Source organism: Lepidochelys kempii, chromosome 10 (assembly GCF_965140285.1).
Source record: "Lepidochelys kempii isolate rLepKem1 chromosome 10, rLepKem1.hap1, whole genome shotgun sequence".
Taxonomy (NCBI): Eukaryota; Metazoa; Chordata; order Testudines; family Cheloniidae; genus Lepidochelys; species Lepidochelys kempii.
This window is the reverse complement of record NC_136389.1, coordinates 52499630-52519102: the sequence shown is the minus strand read 5'-3', so window position 1 is coordinate 52519102 and position 19473 is coordinate 52499630. Positions and strand designations below refer to the sequence as shown.

Genomic DNA, 19473 nt, shown 5'->3' with positions numbered 1-19473 from the left:
ATAATCTGGGATTAGAAGGCAGGGCTCCTGACTCCCATTCCAGTCCGAAGTAAACAGTGAAAGAAAAAAGAATTCAGAACCTGATGCTTCTAATTTAGAAAAAAGAGGATTTTTCTGGGAAGAGTTGAGGAGTTATTTGTGGCTCATAAGTAAGGAATAGGCAAAGGCAAAATTTGTAGTGCAGGTCACTGAAGAGAGGGATAGAAACTAGAAACAGTAGCAAACCCTATCACTGCATAGAATTAACCCTGCTTTACTTCTGCGGTTGTTGTACTGAGCACGTTAACGTTAATACACTTTTAAGTGGTAGCCATGTAATTTGTATTCATTAGGTTGTAAAACTACATCCCAGCTGTGTAACTGTCTAAATATTTATAGATTGGAAAGCAAGTGATGTAACAAAGCAGGCTGGTGCAGTGAGTGGGAACCTTTATGTAGTATTTTTGTTGTAGGAATGACAGTTAACCTCTGTGCTGTAACTGAAAAAGACACCTACATAAATGGAGCACGTTGTTATGCAGTTCATTGCTGGGTAGACAATGATTTTACCTCCATTACTCTGGGGGTTAATAAAGATCATTTAAGACTTCAGGGTACTGTGTAGCATTTCGATAAGGGCTGACTTAAACACGAGATAGTTACATTCTTCCACTCCTTACAGGGTCACTGGTCTTGGCAACATGGCTGTGAACATATGGAGAGTCTAGGTCAGACAGGCTACACAAGCCAGTTTTCATAGGTCTGCTATATGACCGTCTGCATGATGAAACTAAGTTATGCTACTGTGCTGCTTACTCCTCGTAAGCCTCTATATAGCTTTTATACTTGAATTTCAGCTTGTGCCCTGTTCAGCGTTGGTGAAAATTTCAAAAGCCAAAGTCCCATTTTCCACAGAGACTTAGACTCTCAGGGCCCTAAGTCTCCTTGAAAGCCAATAGGATTTAGACTCCTCAGTCATTTCGTCTTTTTTGAACTTCTCGCTGGTAGCTAAGACTTGTACTTTTTCACTAGCTAAATTGGAAGTAACTTGAAACGGTTAAATTTTTCTTCTTCTCGCTCCATAAAAAAAGATATTTGGTGATTTAGAACCACCCTGAAATGTGCTCTTGTGGGTATAATATTGATTTTATGGCTTTTCTGTGGGCATTTCTCAAACATGTTCACATCTGAAACACTCTAATTTTAAAATGTTTGCCGTGTTCTTGTAGAAAGGGGGTCATTACCTTGCAATTCAGCTGCCGTAAAAGAATACAGATTGCGCCTTAGAGGATACTAACCGAGTATTTCATGAAATCTGAATTTAGGGGTTGCTGCCAGGGAGACGGCTCAAGCTCTGAAGACTTTGGCTCAGGCAGCACGAGGCGTTTCAGCATCCACCACTGACCCAATGGCAGCACATGCGATGTTAGATTCTGCAAGGGACGTCATGGAAGGCTCTGCTATGCTTATTCAGGAAGCAAAACAGGCTCTGGTTGCACCTGGGGATGCAGAAAGTCAGCAGAGGTTAGCTCAGGTAAGTTACAAAAAGTGCAGAGTGACTTGAGAATGTTTAGCTTAGGGCACTAATAATGCAGCCAGTGCTGGAATGTAATTTCTAGGCACCTTTGGGAGATAGGCAGTTAATGTAATTCTCTTTACAAAGGCTTCTTTTTAAGAGACTCAGTCATGTGCCTGCTGTACCTTACTGCATGTGAATAAGGCCTTTAACCCAGGCCTTATTTGGGCAGTATACTTTTGGTTGTGAACTAGAAAAAGTAATTAAATTTGATGTTAGCAAATGAAGGGTCCTGAGTCTACTTTCAGTGTTTGTAACAAATCTGTTTTTCTAAACAAGTGGTGTTTCTGGATCCAGCATTACTGGATCTCATCACTGTGTTATCGGAACAAAAGGTCCTTTTTCTGTTGATTGAGGGAGTATGACTATTTTTAAATCAAAATTTGAGAGACATGGTTTAAGTAATAGTGCCTTGAGGCCAGGGCTGCACAGAGGTTTCTGGGAATCTGGGGAAATATCTGAAAGTGAGGCCCTCCACCCTTCCGAAATATTACCACTGCAGGGTGGCAAGGGATGGGTGGGTGGAGAGTGATCCTGCACCATTCTCACCCCACTGCAGCAGCTTGACTCCTGTCCCACGGTGCTGGCCTCGGCTCCACACCACCTCAGGTGTTATGACCTGTCATGAAGGGTCGTAAATCCACTTAGGTTTGGCCCAGCAGCACCGCCATCGGGGCGGGGGGTGGGATTTCAGTGAGTGGTGTTGCAACTCAGTATGTGGGATCTCAGTGTCTCCGAGGCTAAACCTGAGTGGCACTGTGACCCTGCACACCAGGTTGCAATGCCGTTTGGTTTGGGGCACTCTGAAAAAGGGTGCCCAGGGCAAACTGCCCCATTTGCTCCTTTCCTCACAGGCGACCTTGCTGCAGGCCTGTGTGAACAATAATACTTAAAGCTTTTCTGTAACTAACACCCGATTAGTTGGCTAGTTTCCCCTGTAGATGGGGAAACTGAAAAAGAGGGGTTATGACTCGCCTTAGAGGAGGAGTCATTGTTAAACCAGGATTAGGATTTAGACATTCCAAAACACACTGCCTTTTAGCTAGATTTTATTGTGATATGGGACCTTATTCCTCATTGGGATTTCTTGTTTGTTTTGCCTGTGCCTGTATGTATATTTCCAGGTGGCCAAAGCAGTGTCTCACTCACTAAATAACTGCGTGAATTGTCTGCCTGGACAAAAGGATGTTGATGTGGCCTTGAAGAGCATTGGAGAATCCAGCAAGAAACTGCTTGTTGATTCGGTGAGAAATCTTAGATGTTAAATGGTGTTTCAGAAGTAAAAATCTGACTTGGGTTCCTCACATTTTAAATTCTTTAAATTCTTGAATAGCCAGTTCATTCTAGATTACAAGTCAGTCTTTTATAGTAGCCATTTTTTATCCTGAACTGCTTTTCTGTTGATTTTGGGGATGTCTCCATGTTGTAAAGATTGTTAACCCTGCCTAGGTTAACATTCGCTCCTTTGTTTTAGTCTCAGCAGAGGGACCAATGTTTGAATGGATGTGGACACTTGAAACATGCAATCTGTTTTCTTCCTAGAAGTGATCCTTTTGAGTCAGTGTAAGGACCATGATCCCTGCCACCTGGGGATATTCCCTTCTGATGCTTTGTATCAGAATGTCACTATTTTTCTGTCGCATCCCTTCTAAAAATCTGTGGTGAATCTGTTTAAATGAAATGACAAGTCATGTCCCTGTTTCCCTCCCTGAATGTCATTAATAGCTGACAAAAGTTGTAACTTGCCCGGGGCATATGGGTGTTGTGTAGTTTGGTCAAGTTTACTCTTCCACTGCTAGTTCCACAGATTAATGGAGGATTGCGCTTTCAGGTACAATCAGTCAAGTACTTCCATGAATGCAATAGTCAATTCAGGCCTCACACACAATTAGGATCAATTTAATACTAACACAGTTACTGTAATTTTCAGTGTTGTAGCCGTGTTGGTCCCAGGATATTACAGCGATAAGGTGGGAGAGGTAATATCTTTTATTGGACCAACTTCTGTTGGTGAAAGAGAGAAGCTTCTAAGCTTCCACAGAGCTCTTCTTCAGTACAGTTACTGTAAATTCATTCTGTGAAGCTTATTTTGGGGACTGGATAATGCCTTGGAATACTGGAGCCTCCAAAGTTTGTGCCTAGTTTACAGCTGCTAGTATTTTAGAATGAAAGGACAAATGAGAGTATTTCCATGTTGCCTCTGAGATGGGGATCAATTACTTGACCCTAACCTGCCAATATCTAAAGCAGAAATGGATTTGATCCCCCCAAAATCAGAACAATATTGAACAATCCTGAAGTTTTAGGGGCTGCTGGATCTGGGAGTAACACTGACCGAGGGTCTGTTCCCTTGTGTAACTGAGCCTGAAGATAGCTGCTTTTCCTCCTGGCTAATGGACTGCCTATTTTGAGCTCAACTGGTAGAGTTCTGCACTTTGGAGCAAGATGTTTAGAGTTTAGTACCTGCAGTCAGCCCAGCCAGCAGAATGGTTGTTACACAGGATTATGGTTCGGGCCTATCTCTGAAATAAAAGAAATCCTAACAATTCAGGTACTGGATGTCAAACTGGATGGTCACAGTGGTCCCTTGTGGCCATGGAATCTATGCAGAGTATTATTGTCAGGTTCAAAGTCACACTTCTGTTACTTTAACGTTTTGAATTGTGTTGAACTGCACAATTAAGGTCTAGTCTGAATGACTGATCTCTGTGGTCACTAAGACACATCTCTTCTTCTCTTGAAGCTGCCTCCAAGTTCTAAATCTTTCCAAGAAGCCCAAAGTGAACTAAACCAGGCTGCAGCTGACCTGAACCAATCGGCAGGGGAAGTGGTTCATGCTACCCGGGGCCAAAGCGGAGAGTTGGCTGCAGCTTCCGGAAAGTTCAGTGATGACTTCGATGAGTTCCTTGATGCTGGTATTGAAATGGCTGGTCAAGCACAAGTGAGTTTTGGTGACTGTAGTGGGTAGCTGTATTACCCTAGGCATGTAGGGATGTTAAAGTGTCTAGTCTAAACATATATGGAGGCAGAGGATGTTACAGAAGAGTCAGGTGTCATTCAGAAGTGACAAGAGCATGGTGGGGTTTGCATATTGTGCAAGATAGATGGGTGTATCTGTTCCTGGTGCTTGTTGAAACTATGATTTCATGCTCATCCATGTAGCGTGAGCCTTGTTGTAATTGATTTGTGATCTGTATAGCTGAAGATAGAGTAATCCATTGCCTTTTCTAATGGTCAGTAGCTTTGTAAAGGACCACTTTCTATTGTGGTGTAATTACCCAGGAGTGTAATAGGAGTTTAAGATAGTTAAACTTAAGCAGCTCTAGAGCTTGAGTGTCCAATGCCCCCAAAGAATCGGAGTATGAAGGGGACTCAGCACACAGTAAATCCCCTATAATCTGAATTTGGCATCTCACATTCAATGTGACACCAGAGCATACACTTTACATCACATCCATGGATCTGCTGAAGACTGGAGCCAGCCTCTGGAGAAGGTTGGTAAAGTGCAATGTGTGTGACAGCATTGTGTAGTTTTGCAAGGTGAAAGCCCAGGGACTGAATGGACATGGAAACAAAGGAATTCTTTCACCCCTGTTCCTCCAGACCAAAAATATAGTTTAAGGGACACTAGGTCTGCACAATACCCGAAGTGTGACTTTAATAAATTTAGTAGGGTATAGAATGAGTTGGGTGTAGAATGAGTCAACTTGCCCCGCTACCACCTTGGTTTTTACCTCTTCTGCAGCTACCTGGTTGATTTGCAGGCTCCACGGCTACAAATCTGTGCTCTTCAACATCACTATATTTATTAAAGTCACACTTCAGGTCTTGTGCTGACGTAGTGTCCCTTAAACCTAATGCTCTGTGGCTAGAGCTGGGCTAATATAGCAAAAAGCAGCCCTGAATATTCTTGCAAACAAAATCCATCAATTTGTGCCATGCTGATGCTGGTCAGCTCTTAATCACTTACTCACAAACGCTAGTGTGAGAGGCCTTTAGTCACAAGGCTGTTCACTGAAGTTAAAAATGTAAATTTTAGTGCAAATGCCTATTTGCAAGAGATTTTCTACCAGCAGTGATCTTGTGGCCCTTTAGAAAGGTTTGTCTCGATCACAATATCCATAAATAACTGATTGTTTTCATCTAATGTATGAACAAAACAGGATGCTTTCTGTCTGTAAATAGTCGTTCAGTCGGAACAGAAACAGTATCATATGACTTGGTGACCTGTGAAAGCAGTTCACGTATATAGACTCAAACCCGGTTCACATAAACCAAGTAAAATACAACCAGTTTGCAAATATTTCTAACACAGAAAGGCTAATTTTATTGCATAGATAGTTAACAAGAAATCTAACCACTGCTGTTTGTCGCATACTGTTATCCTGTATTTTCTAACTTCACGTGTGTAAAATTATTTCTTCGTCATTCCCTGAAAGTGATGTCATGTGATGTCAAATTCAAACTGCTTATCAAATGAAGCTACATGGTAGATTTAGTTTTCCAGAAACTGTTGCTTCTTCATATAGAGCACCCTTACAATTAAATGTTTGTGAAGGTCTCTTTGCAAAATTTCTGTTTGCTTAAGCCATTAATCCAGTAAAGGTGTAAGTAAGAGTGCTTGTAAATGACACAGAAGGTGCTGGAATATAGTCGGTACCCATTGACTGAACAATGTGGGTCAGTTGTGCCAGGCAGAGACATACAAGAGACTTGACAACAAAAGCATTGTTCAGCAAGTAGTTAAATTTCCTTCCACTTCTCTGTGAATGCTCTTACTGTTGGAAATCAAGCTCCTTGTATACGGGTTTCTTTTTCTGCTGTATGAAAGGAGTGAGAGGCACCGATCTGGGCAAGCAGAGGCGATGCTTAGTGGCCCTATCTGGAATGTCGTCCCATGCATGTCATTGGTTTTAGATGGATAATTCAATTGAATTCCAAAATGTATTGCTTAAAGTTTTACCTGTCTCTCTGGCTGATGCAAACTGTGTGTGTAATGTTATGCTGCTGTGGTTTTCCAGACTAAAGAGGACCAGATTCAAGTAATAGGGAACCTCAAGAACATCTCTATGGCTTCCAGCAAGCTACTGTTGGCTGCCAAGTCTCTCTCAGTTGATCCTGGAGCTCCCAATGCCAAGAACCTCCTAGCTGCAGCTGCAAGGTACAGGCATATCACCTGCTTTCGTTTTCCTAAAATGGTGTTTAACTGTTTTCCTTTACCATATGTATTATTTGTTAGCTTATCCTTCTGGTACTCTTGGTTAACCATATAGAATGTTCCATGCTGCAGCTTAAGTGAAACTGAAATCAGAGGAAGCTTGCTTACACTGGATTCGTATAAATTAGTATAGCTCTATTGAACTCAGAGCCACGCTGACTTACATCAGATGAAGATCTGGTCTGTTTTTTTAAGAAGACTATTTCTAATGCTTGTTCTTTGTCCGTCCTGTCTACCTCCTTCCCTGCTCTCACACATGCAGATGCTGAGGATGTTGCTATATGCCTGCTGCTGGCAAGGCTTTCAAAGAAAACTCTTACTAAGCAATGTCCTTGCATATGTTGTGGTTATAAATGGCTCAGTGGGTTCAGGGAGAGATCTTGCTTTTATTTTTTGGCTAAGCCCCAGGTTTTTATTTTTACCGTTTTCATCTCATTTGGGCATTGCTGTTGATCCTGTCTTTTAAATGTCCACTCCCACTCCCCAGTCAAGGAGATGGAATGTATAGACCTTTTGCAAACCTGCTGTCAGAGCTGCCCAAAAATCTGGTTAATGGTCTGCTGCAGTACCACTACTGGGTGCTCTCACCATGTTATCTTCTTTTCCCAAGTTGCTTTTATCAAATGAAGTACACACAATACAATTAGGTGACTTAACTTACCCTGGATGTCTCTACGTGGTCAGTGGGAGAGCACTATTCTATAACCCTTGCCTACAAGGAAATCAAGAGGAGGGGAAAATACCTGGCACTGTAATTTCATCGAGCAGAAGTTGGTGACTTTGTTGCAACTCACAGCATAATGAGAAGAATTCTGTAAAAATTATGTGGAATGTAAATCCTTTTCACTGCCACTGGTATCTCTGCATTTATCTTCATGCCATTACATAGGAGTTTGGTTCCCTGAATTTAAGTTGCACAGGAACTCTGCAGAAATCAAGAATTTAATAGACTGTATAGTCTGTTCAAAGTGAAATCTCTGCCCTCTCCTTACCATTCATGTTTTGATCAGAGAACACAAGTATTAGTAGTTGTACAGCTGGCTGTCTTTCACTTTCTTAAATCATTTTCATAGGGGTTTTGTTGTTTTGTTTTTTAAGTCGTTTGAAAAATTTCCAGACCTGGATAAGTTATGTACACTTTGGATTGCTGAAAGTGGGGGGTGGGGAGATTAAACTAGTCTTCAGAAGGGGAATATTAAGGGATTGGGAAGAAACTGGCATTTTGAAACCTAGACATTAAATAAAAGTGATTTCCAAGGTGAAGCTTGGACTCCCTTTGTGAGTATCATGTTCCATTCACACCAGAAAAGAATGTATTGGGAAACAAGTGAAAAAGTGTCCATAGACGAACAGAGTCCAAGCCCAAGAGCTATTTTTGTAGGTCATAGGTGAAAATTGCTCAGCCTCGAGATGAATGTGATGCATTAGCTGGTGCTTTCGTCACAGTGCCCAAGTTCCATAGGCTGCCACTTTTGACATGCAGCCCGTGTGTAATAAGAAGGGGGTGAGAATGATCAGCAATTCCAATTGTCGGATTGGACCTGTTCTGTAGTGCTAATATACATACAGTACTTTGTGCTATGCTTTGCTCACCAGACTGACAATACTCTTGGTGCAATGCCAATCATTGGTTCTCAACTTGTGATCTGTGTACTGCGGGTGGCACAGGAAAACCGGGCTCATAAGGTGGTCCAGGATCTCCTCCTTGGACCAAAATTGCTAAGCTGCTTTAAAACAATTTCCTCTCATTATCCATTTAAGCAATTGCTGCAGTTTCCACTGGGCTGTTGTACGATTTTGGCTAAGAGTGCAGCATTGTACATGTCGCACTGTCTATGACAACGTGGTCCTCAGTATTAAATTAAGTTACTGCTACCCATCTCTGAGCACTGAATTTAAGAAAAACCTCATTAAAGGATTACACATGTCACTTGTGTTGCAGCAGATCGTCAAATGGCAGCCATTGTATTTTTCCACATAGTGTTAAGCATCACCAATATTGTAGAAATCTTTGCTGTGTATAGCTACTGTACAAAACAAAGGGTTGCTCCTCTGAATGGTGTGGGCCATGTTGTGAAATCTGGTCAAGGGCTGATGACACCTTCACTAGTTCCTATACTGAGCGTCAAACTCAAGACCAAACAAAACTGGAAAAATGCAAAATACACATGACTGTCAGATTCGGGATTGCTCTAAAACATAAAATTCCTTAGCTTACAATTGTACTAACCTCTCTCTCTCTTTCTCTCGCTCTCACTCTCTCTGATATTCACAAAGCCATTCTTTAGTCTGTCTCTACTAGTTTTCCTCTACAGTTTTGTTAGTTGTGCACAGGTATCATGTCATATCTGAGTGCCAGAAGAAAGCAATGGAGAGACACGTACATATCTCTGTCTCACACACACAAACTGTGTTAAATGAATATTCAAGTTGGAAAAAAAAATAGTATGGAACAAACCATGGCATTTGCTGACATATTTTTCATTCTGCTTCTGTCTTAGACCCTCCCACTCTCCCCACCCACTGCCCCTGTATCTGCAGAATCTTTTCAGTTGAATTTTCATATTCCATAGAAGATTAACTTTGAAGGCACGAGGCAGTGCTTATCAGTGAGATGTAGGATAGGTTCGTATGATTTAAAATACTTTTAATTGCATCTGATGTAGTCTGCGTGATCAGGTATCGTTAGCAACATTCTTGATCTTTAATAAAAAAGATGGTTTTCAAAACACACATTTTTATTAGTGTCTATAATGCTGAGAGTCTGATCATCAAGCAGCCAAACACAACATACTCTAAAGTACACTCTGTCTAAACCAGGGCTTGTATAGTATTTGAAATGGTTGAAAAATTTAGTTCCACCCTCATTTGGTTATACAGAGTGGTAGTCAGGTTGAGGGCCCATGCCATCGACTTCCCCATGGGGTTTCTGGCCAACACAGTTGCTACCGTTCTGTTTTTTATTCGGGGAGAGATGTTGGGTGGTTGTTTTTTTAATAATTTTTATTGTACTCTGAGCACAACAGTGCTACAGCCGGGCTTGCTAGGAAGTGGGTTTTAGGTGCTGCTGTTTCCTTACATTTCCAAGCATAGTGGTTGTGTGGCCAGGCTTAATTTTGAATTTGCACCATAACATTAGATCCAGAATAAAATAAACTGTCAAATAATTTACATTTATTATGCATCAGATTTCCTTTATGAACCAAAACTGTGCAAATGTCCTAGAAACTTGCCATCATGACAGGAAGATCCCACCTATAGCTTATGTGCTAAGTGACAAATGATTTGGACAGGGGGCTTATGTTTGAGGTGAGGATTACTGTTGACCAGTTTCACTTGGAGTCTCTTTCACTATGTTTTTCTCAGCAGGGGTTAGTATTGTATTAGTGTTAGTATTCTCCCCACCAAATATGATATTGCTCACTCACTCCGAAAGCACCAGCGGTGAGAGAAGTGGAAGAATATTTTGGGCTTGAAACTGCTTTTCATAGTGTACGGATGAATAAGACAAAATTGGAAATAATGGAAGTTAGTCAGTTTTCAAAATCTTTTTTTTTCTTTTTTCCCCCCTCCTTAGAGCGGTGACGGAGAGTATTAACCAGCTCATCACTCTGTGTACCCAACAGGCTCCTGGGCAGAAGGAGTGTGACAATGCTCTCAGAGAACTGGAGGTATGCTCAAGCTTGTGGTCTCATGGGGTGAACCTTCCTGTGCTGAAGATGTCGGTCAGGCTTTACATTTTCGTTTCCCTGTCTGAATAGCCGCTGTGTCATAGTCTCCCCCACTTGATATCTGTGGCAGAATTTTTTTCCCTCTAATTGTATATGAGATATGCAAAGAGCTTTCTAGTGGAGACAAACATAGCACAACTTCTACTGAGTTGGCGAAAGGGAGTTTACATTTTACCCCGCATGACAGAGCAGCCGTATATAGGACTATAAAGATACCAGTCTCCACTGCAGCAGTTTGGAGGGTGCACACACAAGAGTCACTTTCAGAGGACATGGGGAGAAGGGTTTACACTAAGAAATCTTTCACTAAGATGGCTGATAGTACCCTGAAGGAAGCCGTGACATCTTAGCTTTTCTGCTGTGGCTCTGTGTAATTGGAAATCGATGATTCTGAAAGTCACATCTCAGAAAAGTAGATCACGAAATTACTCCATGATTTTTATATTCCTCTAGACTTCTAATTCCTCATGTTTTCTTTATCTCAGTCTAGCTGATTGTCTTTCAACATTGTGTGGTCTAGTACACACACTCTATTGTGTTCTGCTACATGAGTGTTTTGACAATACCTCTGTAAATTGTAGTTAGTTTGCTCTTGCTGAAAGGCCAGGTGCGTACGTTAATATCAAACCAATCAGCACCTGCTCCAAAATGCTAGGCAATAGTGTGTGAAGCTAAGCTAAATTGGTGTTAAGTTACTTAGGCAGTTTATGTCAGCCTAAGTATGTCAGTGTCTACACTACGTCCTTGCTCCCGCTGCTGTAAGTGCCCAACTACACTGACATAATAACTCCACCTGCACAAGAGGTGTAGGGCTTCTGTCAGTGTAGTCAGGGTGACACAGTGTGTGTAGTTCTGAGGGAGGATGTTAATATTGTGGAGTTTGTGGAAAAAATCAGGTGTGTGCGGAAGGAAGCTGGCCCTTTGTGTGGTGAATGGTTTGAGGATGGTTTCTATGAATCCCAATATTCCTTGAGTAAAAGTGCCATGGGCAGATATGATTGGTCTGCCAGGGTTTTCTTCTTTGTGTATCTTGGGACACATGTGGAAGGTCCCTGGGATGAGTTTGTGGGGGATGAGTTTGTAGAGTTTCTCTTGGAGTTGTTTGGGGAAGGATTTGATGATGTCTTTAAGTTCATAGTTAAGTTGTGGTTTGGAGTGGGGGGATCTTTGAGTTCTGTATAGTAGGTGGTCTAGGAGAGTTGTCAGTTGGCCTTGTTAACTTAGTCATCACAGTCCAATAAAAGATAATACTTCACCCACCTGGTCTATAATATCCTGAGACCAACAAGGCTGAAACCACACTGCATATTACATTGTTCCTACACATGCACACGCTATTTTTGTCGTGATTCAAGACAAAAAATGAAAGGGCCGTGGGAAGTGTGTTTTCTTGGTACTTTAAGAATTCCCTCAGCATGACATTGGCTCCTCTTGTGCAGAGCTGATGTGATCAGCAGTGTGATGTGGCTTTCTGGCTGTGTTTGTAATGCTGATTACTGCCTTTCCATGCTGAGGCTTTCACTTTATGCCTACATTTTTTCCATCATTCCTTCTTCAGGCTAAAAGGAACAGATAAATTAATTAGATGCCTTAGATGCCACCAGTTCTGTTAGAAGCAAGGGCTTCTTAAATGATTGTAGAAGAGGTCATGATCCCTAAAGCCAAATGGTTTAGGATCTTGTAAGGAAAGGAGTGGGGTGGTACTAACACTCAAAACCAAATTTGGCCCTAATAAAAGTGGGTACAACACAGTGTAGTCTCATTTGACTCTCAGTTTGTTACAGTGTACTTGTAGAAATTGTTTCAAGCTACAGCATATGACTTTGCCACAGTTCAGAGCTGCTGCCAGGAGAGATCCTCAGTTTTCATCTGTGGATGTGCCTTGTTCAGTGGAGCAAAGAGAATGAGTCTCTAAATCAGAAATGTTACGGTGCTGTGCTTTGTTTCTTCTCTTTATTAATTATATTATTTAGAAAAGGCATATTAACAGAGTTATTGGGAAATCTCAAATCCCGTGATTTTGTGTATTTTGGGTTGGCAACAAGCATCAAAATGCTTTGATTTTTGTTGGGAAGAGCGGGGAGGGAGGGAGAAGGATGTCACGATGATGAATTCAAGCTGAAATGCAACCAGTGCTAAGTGTGCTATAGTAGGTGTGGGAGTGGAGATATGGAGCTGTCACACTTTTAATAACAGTAACAGTTTCAGTGAATATTTGTAAGAACTCTCAGCAGTAAAAGTCCAAGGACGTTGCCCTGGCATTTTTACCACTAAATAAAACACTTTTTTCTTTTGCTTTTAAATTTCAAATCACCTGTGTACAGTACAGTTGTGCTTAAAGTCAATTTTTCTCCTTGATTTACTGCATGACCAGCAGGCGAGTGGTGTGGGAGGAGTTATTGTTTCATGGTCTCTGTGTATATAATGTCTTCTACAGTTTCCACAGTAGGCATCCGATGAAGTGAGCTGTAGCTCACGAAAGCTTATGCTCAAATAAATTGGTTAGTCTCTAAGGTGCCACAAGTACTCCTTTTCTTTTTGCGAATACAGACTAACACGGCTGTTACTCTGAAACCTGATGCATGACCAGTGTCTGGAAATATCAGTGAAGAGTGATATTTTTAATAACACAGACCAAGGAGAAAGTCAATGGAAAAACTTATAGGCTGATTACACAGCTCTTCCTTGATTCTTTGATCCCAAAGGAGGAGTGGCGAGAGATAGGATTTAACTGGAGGAAAAAGCGATAGTAGAGCAGAAAGGAATTAAGCACTGAGTGAACAAATGAGGTCTCAGACCTGCTAGCACCCAGGTTGATGTGACTGGCAAGCTCTGATCAGAGTCCCTGGACACAAATAGCAAATATTAGCAGAGCTTTGGATGAAAATTTGAACAGTGCTTGCTCTCTTGCTGTCCCTGTCTTTGTTCATTACTGTTAATTGTCCATTTCTGTGAGATTTGCCCATATTAATATAAAAGTCAAACTAGAAATGAGACTGACTGCCTGTAGCTTCTTCCATGTAAAATGGAACCATGTTGAGAAGACAGGTGACACCTCTCCAGAGACCTGTAAGGAGCAGGAGCCTGCTGGGAGGGAATCCTCAGCGAGCAGAGTTGCCAAGGTCTGTGGGCCTGGTGGGAGAGCTATAAGCAAGGGGAAGCTCTGATAAGTGCTGCAAAGACTTGAGCCTATGGGAAAATCTAGGTGGATGCTGAAGCCAGTTACCTACTGAAATGACTAATTTTGTCTGAGGAAGGCTAGGTGGAAGATTTGTGGTGTTTTGAACTTGGTTAATAACCCAGACTCTTGAAAAGAGACTGTTAGTGGGAAAACCCCTGCAGTGTGAAGTCCAGATGAACTAGGGCAGAAGGGGAAACAGAGGCAGCAGCAGGGTCTGAAGCCAGACCTAGGTAAACCTATAAGAAGCTTATAGGAGTGCCCATCAACATCAATAGGTGCTCCCCATTTCATTTTTATTATGGTTAAGCTATACGGGTGTTTCCCCATCCCCTGCCTTTTTCTCTACCTCATTCACCCATTTCTCCTACTTGCCTCCTGAGGCTCCCTACAATAACTGGGAAGTATAGTGTTAGTAGAACTCAAGTGTTTCATCAGTGACTTAGGTATAGTGTCCACATACCATGGGGCCTGCCCTGTGGATCAGATCAAGCAAAGCTGCACAGACTTTGTGCTTTCCCAGGAGTGTGGAGACCTTGTTTAACTCTCCCTAGGCAGATGGATGTGGCAAGTCACTCCTAGCACTTCAGGATAAGGAACAGACGAGAGGGTTTTTAGCAGCAGCAGTTGCATTTTAACTGTCAATCTACTGTTCTGTTTTTTCACTCCTTCCTGTCATCTGTCCAGGGAGTCTTACAGCTCCTGTCTCTGGAGCAGTGAATATGTGGATAGAACATGATTTGCTCACTGCTACTCAGTAAATTGCTACGGAGGGGTGGAGCAGGGTATTTAAGTAGTCTAGGGGATAGAGAAAGAGGGGAGCAGGAAGCAACAGCAGAACAGTTGGCTGAAGAGATCTCTTGTTAACGCTGCCTTTTTCATACAGTAAAATAACTGACAGTAAAGTACTTAAAGGAAATGATCTTGACCGTAATTTTTAGGCTGTTACAAGACAGCAGACAAAGCATGGCTCAACTTCAGAAAAATGCTTTAGAGTTAGAAGTTAAGGTCTGATAAAAGATCTAACATTTAAATTCTTGCTCAGATTTCCTTTGCTGAAGAAAATCATGCAGCAAATCTTTCAGCTGTAGCCCCTTACTAACTTCCTATACTTCCTGATTTCACTCATGTTGGAAAGTGTGTTATACAGCTCATTGGGCTGTTATTCAGCTTCCGTTCTTGACTGTAAGCACGAAAATCAGCTTAAAAAAAACAATTTAAGCAAAAGAGGAGACTTGCCCTTTGGATATTTTTTTTTTATGTTGTGAGAATAGTTTTGTCCAAATATATTGATTCCTGTTTACAATATATGAAGTAGCTTCTCCCTTGGATAACTCTGTGCAGTACTCTCAAGGTCTGGGTTCACCCCAGGAGAAGGGCAATTCTTACTTAATTCTACTTGTCACATCAGTATTTTCCGATAGTATTTGACAGAGGGAACGGTGCTGGGAGGTTCTTTTGGCAGGGGAAAACAATGCAAGCAGATGGTGCACTTACATTTAGCCAGGTGACTCTTTGTGTCTCCACACAGCAGGTAACAAGAGGTGGCAGCTTCTTGAATCAATGTTTTTATTCCCAGGAAGGCTCTGAGTTCAAAAGGGGGTTTGCCAGTTTGTTATATGGTAACACAGAGGAAAGTTTACAAATAGTCGGTTACTAAAATATCTACATACTGCAGTGTCTGGGAATCATATTTCTTTGCCTGGAGATAAAGAAACTAGGATGTGCAGATGTGTCCACTGGTTTAATTATTGTGGTGGTGTATTTGTCTGGCTCAGATCCGTGTTATAGCTACTGTAGTAACTGAAGCTGCTCTCCTTTCTTTCAGACAGTTAAGGGAATGCTGGATAACCCCAATGAACCTGTAAGCGACCTCTCATATTTTGATTGTATTGAAGGTGTTATGGAAAACTCCAAGGTAATTCTGTTACTCTACTTCCGTGTGTATGTGTTAAACAATTTCTAATCAATGGAGGGGTTTGCATGCTAATAAAATACATTGGAAAAAGAAGGTCTGCTTCTAGGAAAAATTCTTGTGCTCTAACTTTATGAAATTCTCTGGTAAAACTCCATTTGAGACTCTTGTGAGCAATCTTTATGCTGCTGTTTGGCTTGTTTGTTCATCTGAAGACCTACTGTGCTGATAGCATTGAGTGTCATGTGATTGCCTTGTAATATTGTCTGAGACCTAACTCACTAGCAATCCAAATACTTCAGCATACCAGCAAGTACTGTAAAATGTGGATTAATTTTAGCTATTTTATGTCCTGTGTTTAAACTAGAAAAAAATCATAATCTATGGGAAACAACTTTTTTAGTTTTAAAACTTCATTTCCCCCCACCAGCCCCGCCAAAAAAGCTTGTGTTTATTGAGTAGCTTTGCCTATTGGAATAAACCTTTGTTCCAACTGTGATTCAAACTGAAATTAGTTTTTCACTGTGTCTACTCCATGGCGGTTAATCAATTCTGTAAGTGTTAAAAGTTACCACTATATCACCGCAAAAGTATTTTACAGTGAAAATCTTACCACACTCTGGAAATCCTCCCCTGAAAGTTTTAGTGCATCTTCATTTTGACCTTTTCAGTGTGTGATGCATTGGAATAATCCCAAAATCTTCATAATCTAAAAGAAAAGGAGGATGCCTAATGCACTGGAACATGGAATTTGTTTGCTTTGCTGCTATACCAGAGACATTGCAAGCTAAAAAAAACCAAGCAAGATAGGCTTTGGTGGGACAAACACTAAAATGTTACAGGCATTCCAATGTTGGGACGTTTCCTGTATGCCAAGCTGCAAGTACTTTTTCCACTAAGTTTCAGCAAGTGTTTTGGGTCAGGCAAAGAGGCTGTGCTGAGTAGTTGCTTCTGCTCCTGTGTGCAGTCCAGGAAAGCTTGGAAAACACTGCCGTGTAGAGTGAAGTATACTGGGGGAATAATTTACCCTATTTTCAATTGTTAAGGTCCTTGGAGAGTCAATGGCAGGCATTTCCCAGAATGCCAAGACTGGGGATTTGCTGGTCTTTGGAGAATGTGTTGGAGTTGCTTCCAAGGCTCTTTGTGGTCTCACAGAGGCTGCAGCCCAGGTAACCACTTGTTCATGAAGCCTGTAAAACAAATATGAATCTGTTTGTTTCTGTATTGCTGTATCTTGTGTGTGTGAATATTTGAGCTTTCATTCGTGTTGGCCAAAGAATCAAAATATTTGCATTGTTCAGTGTTTTTCATCTTGGAAGAGTGGAACAGACATTAAGTAATACAGCATCACAGCACACTTGTGAGGTGAGGGAAGCAATATTATGCCTGTTTTGTATGGAGGGAGAATGAGGCAGGGAGGTTAAATGAGTTTCCCAAGTTTATAGAGGAAGTAAGTGTCAGAGCCATGCCATGAATTTGTGTGTTTGTACCTCCCAGTTCTATGCACAGTCCCCAAGATCTTGCCCCCTCAGAACTAATTTAGTAGAAGGAAGCACAGGCAAGCCTGAGTTACTTGGAAGCTGGGTAACTTGAGCTTTGTACCTTAAGCTAATCACAAAAAAATGCATTCTGGGGGTCATTTCTAATAATCAGCCCATGTCTTCAAACTATACATAATCGCATTCCCTTTTAGCAAAGGAAAAGAGATTATGGTAAATGTATGTTTTAGACCCATTACGACTGTCTGGATATTTTCTCAGTATCTAAGAAGCTTAAAATGTTGCAACATTCAGAGGTGTATTAATGTTGTTGGATCAGTCTGCCAAAATTGCATACTTCAAACCAGCCTGAGTCCCAAGTTATTGAGCTGCTCCCCCTGATGACCAAAAGCTATATTGCCTTCTCAGTGGAGGAGCCAACACTGAGGGACCATCCTATGCAGCTGCAAATTGCTCTGCTGTCCTCTTCCCCCTCCACTCCCCACACACAAAAATATAATTAATCTGTGACTGTGGGCTTCCTGGGCCCCACAGTTAGTCCTATCTGTAAAGGAAATCAGAAAGAAACCTCCGAATACAGCTTTGACTATATAAATAAATCCTGATCTCTGTGGTGAGAAGTGTAGAATCATTGTTTAAATAAAAACTGAAATTATCACTGACCATTGTGTCCTTACCTGGGGTGTAGCCTGCAGCTGGATGGGCCCTACAGTCAGCTCTAGAAACAAAGCATCTCTTTTGTGCTGTGACTAACACATGTAACTTTATGCTTCATTGTACATTGAAGAGCATAGTTTTTTCATCATGGCGTGAAAAGGTGATGTGTGGGCAACTGTAGTCTTTAGTTTTCTATTCATAGCTGACTAAAATACTGGGCCCCTCAAAATCTGGCTGCTCTGGATGGATGAAAGTTACCTTGAACAGTCAGCATCAGAGTTCTTACCTGGCTACCCTAGGGATAAATCAGTTCTCCTTCGATGCTTATTGGATAATGAAGTATCTTTACCCTTTGGATTTTGCTGAGTAGTTTTGTTCAGGCTAATGAGATTTCACAAATCATATTACAGACACGCCAGCTTTTACATCCTACTACAGACTTGTTGCTAGGCATTTATTAATAGCAGCTTTGCTATATGACTTCTAACTACAGCCTGATCACCCTGGTCAATAAACATTTGGCTGGCTCATTAAACAGTTGGAATGGGTTTAGCATAATCTTCACATTTGCTTTTAATTTAATCTTGCTCCCTTTCTAGGCCGCTTACCTAGTTGGCATCTCAGATCCCAACAGTCAGGCTGGTCACCAGGGGCTTGTCGACCCTATCCAGTTTGCCAGGGCCAATCAGGCAATCCAGATGGCATGTCAGAATCTGGTGGATCCAGCAAGTAGCCCATCACAGGTAACTCTTTCCAGAGGATTGTAATGAGACCTTTTCTGAGTTTCATTAGGAGCCATCTGTTTGCTTTATATGGATGGTTGGTGAGGAGAAATACTCAGTTTGTGAACATAGAAAGGGTTTGAATCGCTGTTTGTTCAGAATTAGAATGTCATTACTACCTCGTTCCTTTGCCTGGTTCTTCACCTCTTTTGTGCCATCTGTTTTTTCAGGTTTTATCAGCTGCCACAATAGTGGCCAAGCATACTTCTGCTTTGTGTAATGCTTGTCGTATTGCTTCATCGAAGACAGCCAACCCCGTTGCCAAGAGACATTTTGTGCAATCTGCTAAGGAGGTCGCAAACAGCACTGCCAACCTGGTGAAAACTATCAAGGTACATGTTCTCTTTCGTTATGCTTTCATTTCTCTTCTGCTCTGCTGAAACAGAAGATCTGGTTAACAGTAACTTCTTTCTCTTTGCAGTATGCTTTTTAAAATACTGTCATTCATTAGGAGCTCCCATCATAGACCAGAACCCCATTATGCTAGGTACTGTACAGACACACCTTGTGTAACCTGGAAAGCTGTAACACTTTAACTGTTCTGGTATAGTTAAAGTGGCAAAGCCTCCTTAGTGTGGATGCAGTTATAAAGAAACTGTATAAAGAGTTATGAATCGCGCTACTGGCATAAAGGGGCTTTATAACATAGAGCTGTTCCCATATGGGAAGGGATATAAGCTAAACTGCTATTACACACACACACACACACACACTCACACACACACACACACACAGAGTTAAAAAGATTACAGTTGCAAAGTCAAGCACTCAAAATGCAAACTGTGAAACCTTAATTTGACCCCTTGTGCATATGCATTGTGATACAGTCTTTAATTACATGATCACATACCATTTTTTCCACAGGACTCCTGCCTCATTGAGTACATAGAATGAATGGTGCTCACTTAATGAGCAGCTGTTCAATATTGTTTTATCCT

The 19473-nt window shown here is 41.5% G+C and overlaps 1 protein-coding gene across 1 annotated transcript in view; it reads left to right on the top strand.

The window, feature by feature from the left end:
* Window positions 1–19473, top strand: part of TLN2 (talin 2) — a 180832-nt gene that overhangs the window by 67389 nt on the left and 93970 nt on the right. The window contains exons 26-34 of the mRNA XM_073303618.2: window positions 1305–1513; window positions 2680–2799; window positions 4299–4496; window positions 6577–6716; window positions 10351–10444; window positions 15511–15600; window positions 16644–16766; window positions 18353–18496; window positions 18706–18867. Of these exons, the coding sequence (XP_073159719.2) occupies window positions 1305–1513; window positions 2680–2799; window positions 4299–4496; window positions 6577–6716; window positions 10351–10444; window positions 15511–15600; window positions 16644–16766; window positions 18353–18496; window positions 18706–18867 (1280 nt within the window). The remainder of the gene's footprint in view (window positions 1–1304; window positions 1514–2679; window positions 2800–4298; window positions 4497–6576; window positions 6717–10350; window positions 10445–15510; window positions 15601–16643; window positions 16767–18352; window positions 18497–18705; window positions 18868–19473) is intronic.